Source organism: Zonotrichia leucophrys, chromosome 4 (genome assembly GCF_028769735.1).
Source record: "Zonotrichia leucophrys gambelii isolate GWCS_2022_RI chromosome 4, RI_Zleu_2.0, whole genome shotgun sequence".
In the NCBI taxonomy this organism is placed as follows: domain Eukaryota; kingdom Metazoa; phylum Chordata; class Aves; order Passeriformes; family Passerellidae; genus Zonotrichia; species Zonotrichia leucophrys.
In genome coordinates, this window is record NC_088173.1 from 52,668,202 (window position 1) to 52,680,193 (window position 11,992).

The window sequence follows — 11,992 nt, forward strand, 5'->3', positions numbered from 1 at the left end:
GGTTTTTCTGTTTTTCTTTCTCTGTCTCCTTGCTGTCTCTGGAACGTGGCCTCTCCTTCAGCTTTAGCTCCACAGACCCTTCACCTCTCCCAGACACTTCACCTAGTTCAGGATGGATCCTTACTCTGTCTCATAATCTATCCTTTTCCCCTGCATGGAAACATAATTTCGGCCACCCTTCCCCCAACCAAGAACAGTTTATCTGGGGTTCGGTTCGACTGCCTCTCCGAGAATCTCCCCAAGACGTGTACCAGCAAGCATCGGCGGCGGGACCCCGAAGGCATCACGTCTTGGTAGCTATACCCCATTCCCTAACATTCTTTCCTTCCTTTTTCCTTATCCTATCCTTCTCTTCCCTGGATCCTCTAACCAAACGCATATTTAGCTGTGGTTACCATCAATAAATTGCATCTTGTTGATTTGTTACTGCAAAACCCCTGTGCCTGTGTTGGTTATTTTTGCACCCAAAAATTATTCGTCACCCGTTCATTTCAGGCGGACCTTCACATCCGGCCCCCAGGGCTTTATTATTGTCCGGCGCCCGGAGCCCCGCGGTGCGAGGGAAGGAGGAGAGGGGAGGACGGGGAGCCAGGAGAGATGGGGGTGGTGAGGACGGGGAGGGAGAGGGGTCGGAGTGAGGAGGGAAGCGGGAGAGGAAGGGAAAGGCCAAGGGGGAGAAGAGGGACGGTGGAGAGAGGAGTTATAGAAGGGAGAAGCGGGGAAGGGATAGGACGGGAAGCAGTGGGGGTGGGTCCAGTTTGGGAGGAGAGGAAAGGAGCGTTTCAGGGCAAGAGGAAAGGCGGAGAAAGAAAGGGAATACGCGGAGAAGGAGGGAGGGGTAGAGAGAGGGACAGAAGGGGAGGTTGAAGCCTCCGCGCCTCACCTGCGGAGCCCGCACAGGGAGCTCCGTCCGCACCGTGCTCTGAGTGAGCAATCGGCGATCGAGGCGGTTTCCGGGGTCTAAATCACCTCGGCCCCGCCCCGCGCAGCCGCTCTGGGACCCCGCGCACCTGAGCTGGCCCCGCCCCGCCCACCTGAGCTCTGACCACGCCCCTTGTGCCTCCTGGTCCCGCCCCCTGTTCTGTCAGGCCCCGCCCCTCACCCATGTCCTGGCCCCGCCCCCCGCACCGCTGTCCCGCGGCCACGCGGGGGCGCCGCGCTCGCCCCGCGCTCCGTGTCCGCCAGAGGGCGCCCTGCGGGGTCCCGGCCCCACACGGCGGCTCCGCGCCCGCACCGGGGAACGGCCGCGATCCCGCACCCGGCAGCGCCCCGTGCCCGCGGCCGTCCCGGGCCCCAAATCGATCCCGGGCCCGGAGCCACCTCCATCCTCCCGACGGGAGAGAGGCGGCACCGCCCGGGACCTCGGCAGACCCCGGCAGTGCTCGGATCCGCACCCCCGGCCGCCGTCTCGGCCCCGCTGCAGCATCCCGTGCCCGCACTCTGTGGCCCCGTCCCGCTGTCCCGGGACCCTCGCTCTGCGTTGTGTGAGCCCCGGCCCCGTGTGGCGGGGACCGCTCGGAGCCCGGAGCGCCGCGGCGGGGCCGCGACTGGGACGGGGCTGTGAGACCGAGTCCTGCCGGCGCCCGCTCCTGGGGCGGTGCTGCCTCTGCCCCGGCGGGAGGGTCGCGGCTCTCGGCCGGACTGGGCTTGAGACTGGGCAAAGCCCAGCCTGGGCTCGATGCCCGCTCCTGCTATGACGCCAGGACGAGGTTGACCGTAAGTGGGCGATGGAGCCCACAGCCGGAGCCGGGATGGGGCGTTCGGGGTCTGCCGGGGGGTCCCGGGCGGTGCCGCCTCTCCCCCGTCGGGAGGATGGAGGTGTCACCGGGCCCGGGATCGGTTTGGGGCCCGGGACGGCCGCGGGCACGGGGCGCTGCCGGGTGCGGGATCGCGGCCGTTCCCCGGTGCGGGCGCGGAGCCGCCGTGTGGGGCCGGGACCCCGCAGGGCGCCCTCTGGCGGACACGGAGCGCGGGGCGAGCGCGGCGCCCCCGCGTGGCCGCGGGACAGCGGTGCGGGGGGCGGGGCCAGGACAGGAATGAGGGGCGGGGCCTGACAGAACAGGGGGCGGGACCAGGGGAGGGGCCGGGAGGCACAAGGGGCGGGGTCAGAGCTCAGGTGGGCGGGGTGGGGCAGGGCCGGCACCGCGCCCCGGAGCACTCCCGGCCCGGTGCCCCCCGAGGCCACAGCGCCCCCGGGCCAGAGCACCCCGTGACTCCCTCCTTCCCTTCCCCGGAGCCGCAGCTCCGAGGGGCTCCCGCCGCACCCCAGGAGAATGAGCGGGACCGTAAGGGCGGCAGAGGACAGGAAAGCCCGGGCACCCGGGGTGAAGTTTTTATTTCAGCTTTACTCTCTTCCAGAGGACGCAGAGACGGGCTGAGAGCTCCCACATGCCGGGGATGAAGGATTGTTTCCCCACTCTGCCCAGCGCCGGGAAGAGCTGGAGCCCGCCGAGCTAGAGCAGGACCGAGAGAGGGCAGCGATGCCACGCGGCGAAGTCGCTAGGACAGGAGCAGCGGGAATTGACAGCTGCCCCTCCTCAGCAGACTAAAAAAAACACCCACGTGGCTTTTCAGTTTGGGATTATCTTTATTTTACAGTTTATAAAAAGCTTTTCCCAACGTGTGTGCTCCATTAAACTTCCGTGCCGTCGTGCAAATTGCTGTGGACTTTGACTTCCAAGTTCACCTGCTTCACCTTCCTGCCGTGCCCCTGGCAGCCGCCGCCGTAGTCCCGCGGGGGATGAACGTTCCTGACCGTGCAACACCGGCTGCCCACGGCCTGCGGGCCGCCCCGGGGCAGCTCCACCTTGGTGTTCAAGGGGTGCTCCTCTGGAGCGCTGCCGGCCGCCTCCCGCTTCCTCCGCAGCTTGCGGCACTCCCTGGCCAGGAGGCAAATGCCGGACAGCACCAGCAGCAGCAGGGTGAGGGCGGCGAAGGCGCTGCCCAGGGAGGCGCCCGCTTGGGCCAAGGAGGCTGCGGCGGCAGCTTCCTCCCTCTCCAAGAGCAGCGACTTCATGTTGGTGCCGTTCTTCAGCTGGTCGCCCTCGTTGTCGTAGACGAGGGAGGCATCCAGCGCCTCGGGCAGGTCCCTGCGGCCGCGCTGCCAGCGGCGAGCCAGCGAGCGCTGCACACGGGGCCCGGCCGTGCCCTCCGGGCCGATCACGTAGATCACCTGGAGGTACCACTGGTGCCCAGCTTCCACCTTTCCCAAAGAGAAGGCACGGACAGATGTCATTAACATCGGTCGGGTTTTACACCAAGTGATTCTGTTAAAAGCTGGTGTGTTTTGTGTCCTGTGTCTGACAAATTCATCTCAGTGGGTTTTTCTAAGCAGTAACACAGACCACCCAGTGGGAGGTCCAGCCTTTGCCAGAGGCAGTAATTTATTCAGGAACATGAATAATATGCTTTTAAAGAGCTTTTTCATTAATGCTTCAGGAAAAAAAATAAAATCACCAGAATAATATCCTAATCTCCATTTCCTGTGTCAGAGGTGAATTCTGAGGGCCCAGAGCCTGCAATTCACCAAGTGTTTGGGAGGTCCTGGACAGACAAGTCAGTGTTGGGCTACCAAAAGCACTGGGTACATACCTTGTAGAGAGCATCCACCTTGAGAGTGAATCCGTCAACTCCGGGCATGCTGCTGACCGAGTGGAACTCGGACAGCTCGGAAGCAAAGTGGGCGTCAAAAGGCACATCGTGGAAATACTTATCCGTCACTTCCGGCTGGTTTCGGTCCTGGAAGGCACAGAAGTGTCCTGAGGGATGCTGTCTGCTTTCCCAAAAGAGGCTGGAAGGCAGGGCACTACCTGGGTAAGGGCTCTAATGCAAATGCCCCATCTCCACACCTACATGCAGGCACGGATTAAGGGACACTCATGGACAAAGGGTGGGGAAAAACCGGTCCTGTGCTCACACTTTGCACCAGCAGTACAAAAGATCCAGTGAGCTCCTTTCTTCATCCCTCTGCAGTCAGGATCTGCTTGCTGCCAGAGGAAATCCCAGAGGGGAAGCAGGAGCAGAGCACTCACCAGGAGCAGGAATCGGTGCTTCAGGTACTTGTTGGGCTGGATGCAGCCATACTGGGGCCCCTCGTTGTAGACGGTGCCCGTGGGGTCGAAGAAGGGCACGTAGCCGTCCCTGCCCGTGCACAGGTAAACCTTCTCCAGCTGCAGCCGGTACGCCGCGTTCAGGTTCTGCTCCGGGTGCCAGAGCACGCGCCCGTACAGGACTTGCCCTGGGAACAAAGAGCAGCAGCTGATCCCCCAACCAGGGGAACACTGCCAGAGCCAAGTGTGCCAGACCACAGGTGAGTCTGTGCTGAGAAGGGTTTGTATTGTTTGGGGAGGGCTTGGGGGGTGCGAGTGACAAAACAAGGTGCCAGAGAACGTTGTTGTTTTACAGGGCTGTAAGATGCTCAAAATGCCATTTATTGCTGTGGAAGAGGCAAAGCCACATCCGGGTTTTGCCCTTTCCTCTCCAGGAAATGGAAGCTGTGCAGGGAAAAACAGTGGGAACAAGCAGAAGAGGTGAGGTAAATCCTACCCTTGGAAAAAGCCCCTTTGTAATCCATTTCTGCCAGAGACATTTCCGACTTGGTGGGATCCATGAGAAAAACCTTCTCATTGTTGCAGAGCTGAAACTCTGTGTTCAGGGAGTAAACAACCGGAACCGGGCGGTTTGTCTGCTGGAAGGCAATCGGGATCAAAAACCTGGAAGGGGGAGAAGGAAGGAAAGAAAGGGGAGATGAGGTTTGTGCAGCCCAGAGGGGCTGGCCCTGCCCTGGGCCGGGGCCTCCTTACCGCTCGGGAGCGTGAGCCGTGCAGGGCAGGGGCTTGTCTCCAGGCTCTGTCCATGGCTGCGTGGGCTGCACCGTGCAGGGGATCAGCAGGATGGTGTATTCTCCAGAGTAATCCTTCCTGGGAACAGACAGGAGCAGTCACCAGCAGAGCTCTGAGCTCTTCACCCAGGGCAGCAGCTCTCTCTTGCCCCGGCAATGTCATCCAGCAGTCCCTGAGGGACGAACGTGACCTTCTGAAATGCACCGTCACTTCTGGGATCAGCCTATCCACATGCTTCACTGCTGGAAAAATTCCTTTACAAAAGGCTGAGCTGATTTTCCTCTCAGCAGAACAGTGTTCCAAGCTCTGGCCAAGCTCCTGAGCATTCCACACTACTGCAGTGGCTGCTGGAGGGGTGCCAGGGAGAGCCTGGTGCTGTGGGAAGCTGCTGAAGGGGACTGGACCCCCAGCCCTCACCTGTTGTAGGAGCTGGTTGCTCTCCAGAGCTGGTAGGGAGAGTCAAAAGTCTGAGCACTCCACAGCAGCTGCAGGTCAAACTCGATCCCTCCCAGGTGCTCTGGAGTCATCAAGGAGGACCTGACATCGGGCAGGCTGTGGTGCTCCATGACAAACAGCCCTGGGGGGGACAAGGAGGTGACAGGGCACACACAGAGGTCCCATGTTGTCAGCACAGAGGGGCTCCTGGCAGGGACAGGGACTTGCTCTGCTGCCCGTGGTGCCAGAGCAGAGCTGTGTGTGACCCTGCCGTGTGTCCCTGCCAGGATCAGTGCCCTCACCTCTGAACTTGGCCTGCGTCCTGAACTCGATGACGAGGCGGCCGTCGTCGCGGATGTAGATGCGGATGATCTGCAGGCGGGCCGAGAGCACGCTGTCCGTCTGGATCCCTGCAAGCACAGCGGGGCCGCGCGCGCTGCTCAGCCGGCCTCTGCCAGCCCCAGGAGCTCTGGGAGACCTCCCAAGGCAGGCTTTCCTTGGCATCATCCTCCCCTGAGCCAGCTGCACACTTCCTCCCTCCCCCCCGGCTGCCTAAGCCCCCCAGAGGCATAAGGGAAGGAATATTCCGAGTGCCCACTCCCTCGGGACTCTGGTGGCAGTGCAGGAGCTCAGGGGAAACACGAAGGAGCCACTCATTCCACAGCCCTTGGAGGGCTCACCTGTCCTCCAGAGCACGGTGTCGTAGAAGAAGGAGAACTCCATCTCCGTGTGGTGCTCCAGGGAAGCCCAGCCCCTCGGCGCCGTCACGTAGATGTAGGATACGTACAGAGGCACGTGCACTGTCAGGAAGGACTGGGCAGAGTCCCTCACCTGGCAATAAAACCCCAAAAAGGGGGTTAGGCACCTTCAGGGGAGGTCAGAGGTGACTCTGGGTATTCTTTACCTCAGACAAACCTGGGTTTTAATTCAGGGGCAGTGCTGGGGATCGCTGGGACCATGGGACAGAGGGGCTCTAGGTGCAATTTCACCTCAAAACCCCCCAGCTTCCAAGGCTGGGAATTAAAAATCATCAATTCTGCTTGCTCAGGCCTCCCAGAGCTCTCCATTAATTATCTGCAGAATGCAGCTGCACTTTGCAGGCCCCGGAGAATTCAGGGAGATGTTCCAGCCTGGCTGGTGCCAGGCTCCACATGCTCCAGTGGGCACTTGTTCAGGCCAAGTAGCTTCTCTGGACTTGTGCAAACAATTGGAGCTATAAAAGGAAACTTAATGAAGTAGTCCAGGCTGGCAGGAATTAAAAGAGATGATACTGGTCCTAGCAAAGTGCCTGGGAATTTAACGCCTGAGCTTAGGGGAGGTGGAGTGGGCTGCACAGGGATAATGCAGCCACGAGAGGGCGGTGAGACACCTCACACTCATTTATGGAGGAACTTTCCTGGGTTTTGGTCTGCCAGCCTGTTAATTAGGAAATGAGTTAAAATATCCCATGGCCTCGCTCTGTTGTAGAGCATGAACTAAGCTGCCTCTGCTCTGTCTTTGGCTCATTTCTATTGGCTGAGAACACAGCCAAAATTATAAAAGAGAGCCCAGCTGAGAATGTTTTATATTTCCAGTATGGCTATACATTAAAAAAACAAATATTTTCCTGGTGCTCTGAAGATCAAAAGAATAAAACCTGTGATACTCCTAGGAAATACATGAAATAAATGCACAGAGCACTGTTCTCTTCCAGGTGACAGGGAGGGAAAGGCACACTCCACCTGTACAGAGCAGAGCAGCAGCTACACTCAGGTGCAAGGCAGAGCTGTGCCTGAGAGCTGAGCTCTGGGACAGGGGGAGAGCTGGGGAGGGGCCTCTCACCTGGAAGTCAGCAGTGACAGAGCCGCCACAGACATCGATTAACTCGGTCATGTCGTAGTAGGCGTCGAAGGTCCAGACGCAGCTCTTGAGGTTGAGGTGCTGGTACAGCCGGATGCTCCTGGGCTCCCGCACCGCAGGGTCCAGCTGGTAGGGCCGCTCATAGCCCGGGCCCAGCGCCGAGCTCTCGGGGGCCGCCTCGGCCAGGAACCCTGCCTCTGGGGGACACACACCAGGACAGTGACCCCTCCCGGCTTTCAGCTGCCCCGGCCACGTGCTCGCTTCACTCCTGAGCCGCCTGAGCTCCTCTCCCTTCCTTATCCTGGAGGACACACTCAGGGGAAACTGTTACAGGAATGGGGCAAGCATCCTAATAATCCAACTTAGGGACCGACTGATTCAGGGCTGAAGTTAACCTTTAAGGAATGAGGAATGGGTTGAGTGTGGAATTATCAGAACAAAGTACAAGATCCTGCCTGGATCTAGCATGGACTTCATTCCCTGGAGTGTCAGAGACAAAATCTGCCTGTTCTTTTCAGCTCTGACATTTCTTTCAGCAGTGAATTGATTTTGTTGCCTCATGGGAGACCTCAGTGACCCAGACACAGTGATCCAGCCCTGCAGATCCCTCCCTAACCAGGAGGATATCACAAAAATGATTTAAAAAGCAGAAAACCACTAGCACAACATGAACCTACAACCCCAAATGTTCCCATGCCTGGAATCCCATCTCCAATGGGCAACTCTGGTCACTGCTGTGAGACCAGGAAGATTCATTGCTATTTACATCACGCCAAGAGAGCCCAGAGGAAGACACAGACCCTTTCTGTGACTTCTTTCCAGGCTTCCACCTTCAGGAAGCTTTGAAGGTTACCTGAGATGCCTCTGAGGTCCCTGGCAGTGACCAGGTTGGAGCAGACGTGCTGGTGCCTGTAGATGGACTCGGAGAGCAGGAAGTGCAGGTTGTGCAGCGGCAGCGTGGAGATCAGGGGCAGCATCCCGTCCTGGTGGGGGATCTGCACCGAGATGTGGATCCTGGAACAAGCAGCACGTCAGACAGCAGAACAGCAGCCTGGCAGGCACAGGGTCCCCACAGCAGCACAGCCTTAAGCTGAGTTCCCCCGGCACCCCTCAGCTGGGCAGGCTGTGGGACGAGAGTGGGAGCAGGAACCCGAGCAGCCCACGCTGCCTGAGGGATGTGGTTTCACACACACATCGTGCTTGTGAGCCCGGGCACCCCTGTAAGCCCAGGGGGACTGGGGAAGGGCTGCACTCCCCTTTCTTCAGCCTCGTACCTGTTGGGATGCTCCTTGTGCTTCACATCCAGGTACTTGAGCGTGGCAATGAAGGACTGTGCCTGGAAGCCTCGGGCTGTCCCCGCCACCACGGGCGTGTGGCAGATGGCACTGTCTGTGCCTATGGTGACCGCGCTGCTCCTCAGGGGCGTCCCCACGTGGCCGGCCCTGTCCACAGCCTTGGCCACGCAGCGCACATGGAACCGCCGGCTGAAGTAGATGCTGTCCAGCACCTGAGGGAACGAGGAGGGGGAAACCACTGGTGCTTCCAGCAGGCTAAGGGAAAACGGCACTCAGTTTTCTAAAGCCAAAGCCCCAGGCCTCAGATCCAAGGAGCCTTTAGTCTGGAATGTCTGCGTACCCTGTGGTTGACGCTGGTGAAGGGCGTGTTGTCCGTGATGGTCTCGAAAGGCGAGCGGGCTCCGTTGCCGTCCGTGGGGGCGGCCACTTCCCAGCTGAACTGGATGGAGGACTGGTTGATGCCAGCCTCAGCACAGCGCTCTCTCATCAGGGCGTACTTGGGGAAGTGAGGGTCACAGGGAGTCACACAGACCAGGGGGTAGCCTGGGGAGGGGGATTTCCTAGCGCCCTCCTTGGTCACTTCTTCCACGCGGTCGTAGTCGGCCAGGGTGACAACCTGTGTGGAGGCAAGAGGGGCTGAGGGAGAGGGTGGAAAATGCCATCCTTCCCTCCCACGTTGTCACTGCAGCTCTACTTTTTATTTCCAAAATCCCACTGCGGTTTCCAGTCTGTACTTGCAGGGCACTAAATCACATCCACTCACCACAGGAGGTGCTGGGAGAATCAGGCTCCCTGCTGCCTCCTGATCCAAAATAGTCACTGTGGCAGTGCTGATGTCTCCCAGGACTGCTTCCACTGGATCATCTGGGCCCAGCACCAGAGAAAAGGACTCGTGCCATTCCCGGTCCTCGTTGGACATGATCTCCACCTTGAACATGATATGGGCCACACCTGGGGGAGCGAGTGCAGGAGAAACAGAGGGAAGTTGATTCATCACCAGAGACTGCTCTCACTTCTCGTCCGAGCCCTGCACAGCTGCTCTGGGCTGTGACCACAGAGACATTATGATAAAATACACATTATAAATTTCATTTCCACTCATTGCTGCTAATAATTTACCCAGAGGAGTCTATTATCAACATAAAACTCCAGCTATGACAACCGATCTGATCGATCCGGTGATAGATTTACTAGCAGATGCCGACTGAGGATTAATAATGACTGTCTTCTATTAGCTGTCTGGAGGAAAAACCTGGGATGCAAAGCACATTGCCATCCCTCCTCTCCCTCAGGTGTGCAGAGCTGTTTAGTGAGGGTCCAGCAACATGGTCTGAGGTGCTCACAGCCCTACATTCCCCGAGGAGGACTTCACTCTGCCAGGTGCCAGTGCTCCTTCCTCTGGTCCCATCACCCTTTGTTTAACACATCAGCTAAAATTCCTGCGACAAGTGGCTTTTCCCACCTCCCCGGGCGTTCTGGCCACGCCCCCACCTCTAACCCTGGGGCCCCTTTACCTGGGCTGAACTTGAGCACGCGGCTCTTGGGGTAGTAGTCCACGCCGGCCTGCGCGGAGCCGTCGCGGGTGCTGCAGCGCACGCGGGAGGTGCGGTTGTGGTCGCCCCTGCGCACCACCGGGACGCTCAGCACCGCCACGCCCTCGGGGCCCGCCGGCTCCCGCACCTGGTACGCCGCCTCCTCGAACTCGATGGTGGGGGCTGCGGGCACAGCGCGGAGGGAAAAGCCCCGGATTTGCACCCGGCACCTTTCAGGCTCATCCCCGCACCTTCAGGGCAAGGAGCTCCTCAAAGCGGGGGCCACAAAGGCTTGGGTGTGACTAAGGGTAAAACCTAGGGAGGGTGCTGGGCTACAGAGAATGGCAAATCATTCTCCCATCCCTGCCTCCCACACATCCCCAAATCCCTGCCACGTGCTGCGCTGGTGATCCAGCCTGGCATCCCTCTTCTCCCCCACAGATCTCTCCAGGCTGTGCTGCTGTGGAGGGAGAGGAACATCTCCCAAGGGAAGCACAGCAACTCCAGCTGCAGGGGAATGGGAAACGGGAGAGGCGGGGGGTCCAAGCACTCCTATCCAGCCTCTCCCTTCAGTCCAGCCCCGTGCACAGCAGTGACCTGCACACAAGGCTGTGACCGTGGCACCGAAGGCATCCACACTGATGGGGCTGTGCTGACTCCCCGGGACCCCCCAGACACCTTTGCTGAGCAGCCTCGCTCACCATCTTCGTCGTTGGTGACAGTTATGGTTGCCACATCCATCTTCCCAATCCTAGCTCCACTCCAGTGGTTTCCAAGGGGGCTCCCCAGATAGACCTGGAACTGCTCTTCTGGTTCGAAGGCAGAGTCGTCACTGATGTGAACACTGCAGTTCTTCACCTAAAGCCAAGTGAAGAGGAGAAAGCAGCAAACTGTGATAAATCTGATAAAGCCACATAAAGGCCAGGGTGTACTTCCCTATCTAGGGCTGCACATTGGAGTGCTGTCCATCCTGGAAGAAACCCTTCCATGTTTAGGGCTGCTCCTTCAGTGTGGACCAACCACACTGTCACACGATGAGACACAGAAGTGAAAGCATCTCCTTCCACAAACCCACAGCTCTCTGTACAACAATCCTGGGTCCTCCTGATGCATCAGATTTGCATTTCACAATTTAACCAGTTCCATCCTGGAACACCCAACCCCTTCAGAGTGGGTCACATTGCCAGGACAAGAATTTGTATCTGAAACCAGCCCGGAGCAGTCTGCCAGCCCCTCTGGGGACAGAGGGCCGAGGAGGAGATGTGAACCCCTCCCAGACTGGTTCTTCACTCCCCCAGGAGGCAGGTGCAGCTCACCTTCTCCCCTTTGAGGAAGGTGACGCGAGACTCCTCCGCATCCCTCCTCTCGGTGAAGTCCTCCACGACGTGCGCCGTCAGGCTCCGGGTGTAGCACCTGACGGAGGACTCGTAGCTCAGGTCCCCCGCGCGCCAGATGGGGATGTGCAGGGTGCCCTCCTTCTCCCTGGCCGTGTAGCTGTCCTTACTGAACTGCATGCTGGGCACTGCAGGGGGGCAGAAACGGAGCCGAGCAGGGCTGGGGATGCACAGGGAGCCAAGGGGCCGGGAGGGAGCGGTCACAGCTGCCAGGGATGACTTACCGTCCTGGAAGATGTCATTGATGGCCACGATGGCTTGGAAGGGCTTTGCCAGCTCGGCTCCGTGGGGGGAGCTGAGGTAAACAACAAATGTCTCCAGCCCTTCTATCACTGGGTACTGGGCATCATCCAGGATTGTCAGGGGGCAGAACTGGGAGGAAAGTGGAATTCCTGCTGTTAGACATACAAAGCTTTCATCCTTCCCAGCACTCACATTTGGGAGTCCAGTGTAAAGCCATTATGTAATTATGTTTTCTGAGTCCACTAATCAATGTAAAGAACGTTCCACACAAACTCAGCCTATCATTTCAGAGAACAGGCAGCGATCCTTGCCCCGGAAGAGGTGGCATGACCAAATCTCTCCAGGCTGGAGTGCTGATGGCATGGGGAATCTGTGCCTAGCAGGATCATTAACAGTTCTCAAGTGGCCCTGAG

At 59.0% G+C, this 11,992-nt stretch overlaps 1 protein-coding gene and 1 long non-coding RNA gene across 3 annotated transcripts in view; one reads left to right on the plus strand and one right to left on the minus strand.

Moving 5' to 3' along the window:
* Window positions 1-1,379: 1,379 nt before the first annotated feature.
* LOC135447030 (uncharacterized) lies at window positions 1,380-2,657 on the plus strand. The gene is made up of 2 exons (XR_010439985.1): window positions 1,380-1,716; window positions 2,359-2,657. It is a non-coding gene; the product is annotated as an uncharacterized LOC135447030 (long non-coding RNA).
* FRAS1 (Fraser extracellular matrix complex subunit 1) overlaps window positions 2,564-11,992 on the minus strand; it is a 104,438-nt gene continuing 95,009 nt past the window's right edge. For both annotated transcript variants that reach the window (XM_064711710.1, XM_064711709.1), the window contains 17 exons: window positions 11,561-11,708; window positions 11,259-11,464; window positions 10,644-10,800; window positions 9,925-10,125; window positions 9,174-9,361; window positions 8,751-9,026; window positions 8,390-8,622; window positions 7,969-8,129; window positions 7,098-7,312; window positions 5,957-6,107; window positions 5,579-5,686; window positions 5,259-5,418; window positions 4,803-4,919; window positions 4,546-4,712; window positions 4,032-4,237; window positions 3,592-3,738; window positions 2,564-3,202 (listed from right to left, as the gene is read on the minus strand). In XM_064711710.1, coding sequence (XP_064567780.1) covers window positions 2,633-3,202; window positions 3,592-3,738; window positions 4,032-4,237; window positions 4,546-4,712; window positions 4,803-4,919; window positions 5,259-5,418; window positions 5,579-5,686; window positions 5,957-6,107; window positions 7,098-7,312; window positions 7,969-8,129; window positions 8,390-8,622; window positions 8,751-9,026; window positions 9,174-9,361; window positions 9,925-10,125; window positions 10,644-10,800; window positions 11,259-11,464; window positions 11,561-11,708 — 3,411 coding nt within the window. In that variant the 3' untranslated portion in view covers window positions 2,564-2,632. The remainder of the gene's footprint in view (window positions 3,203-3,591; window positions 3,739-4,031; window positions 4,238-4,545; window positions 4,713-4,802; window positions 4,920-5,258; window positions 5,419-5,578; window positions 5,687-5,956; window positions 6,108-7,097; window positions 7,313-7,968; window positions 8,130-8,389; window positions 8,623-8,750; window positions 9,027-9,173; window positions 9,362-9,924; window positions 10,126-10,643; window positions 10,801-11,258; window positions 11,465-11,560; window positions 11,709-11,992) is intronic.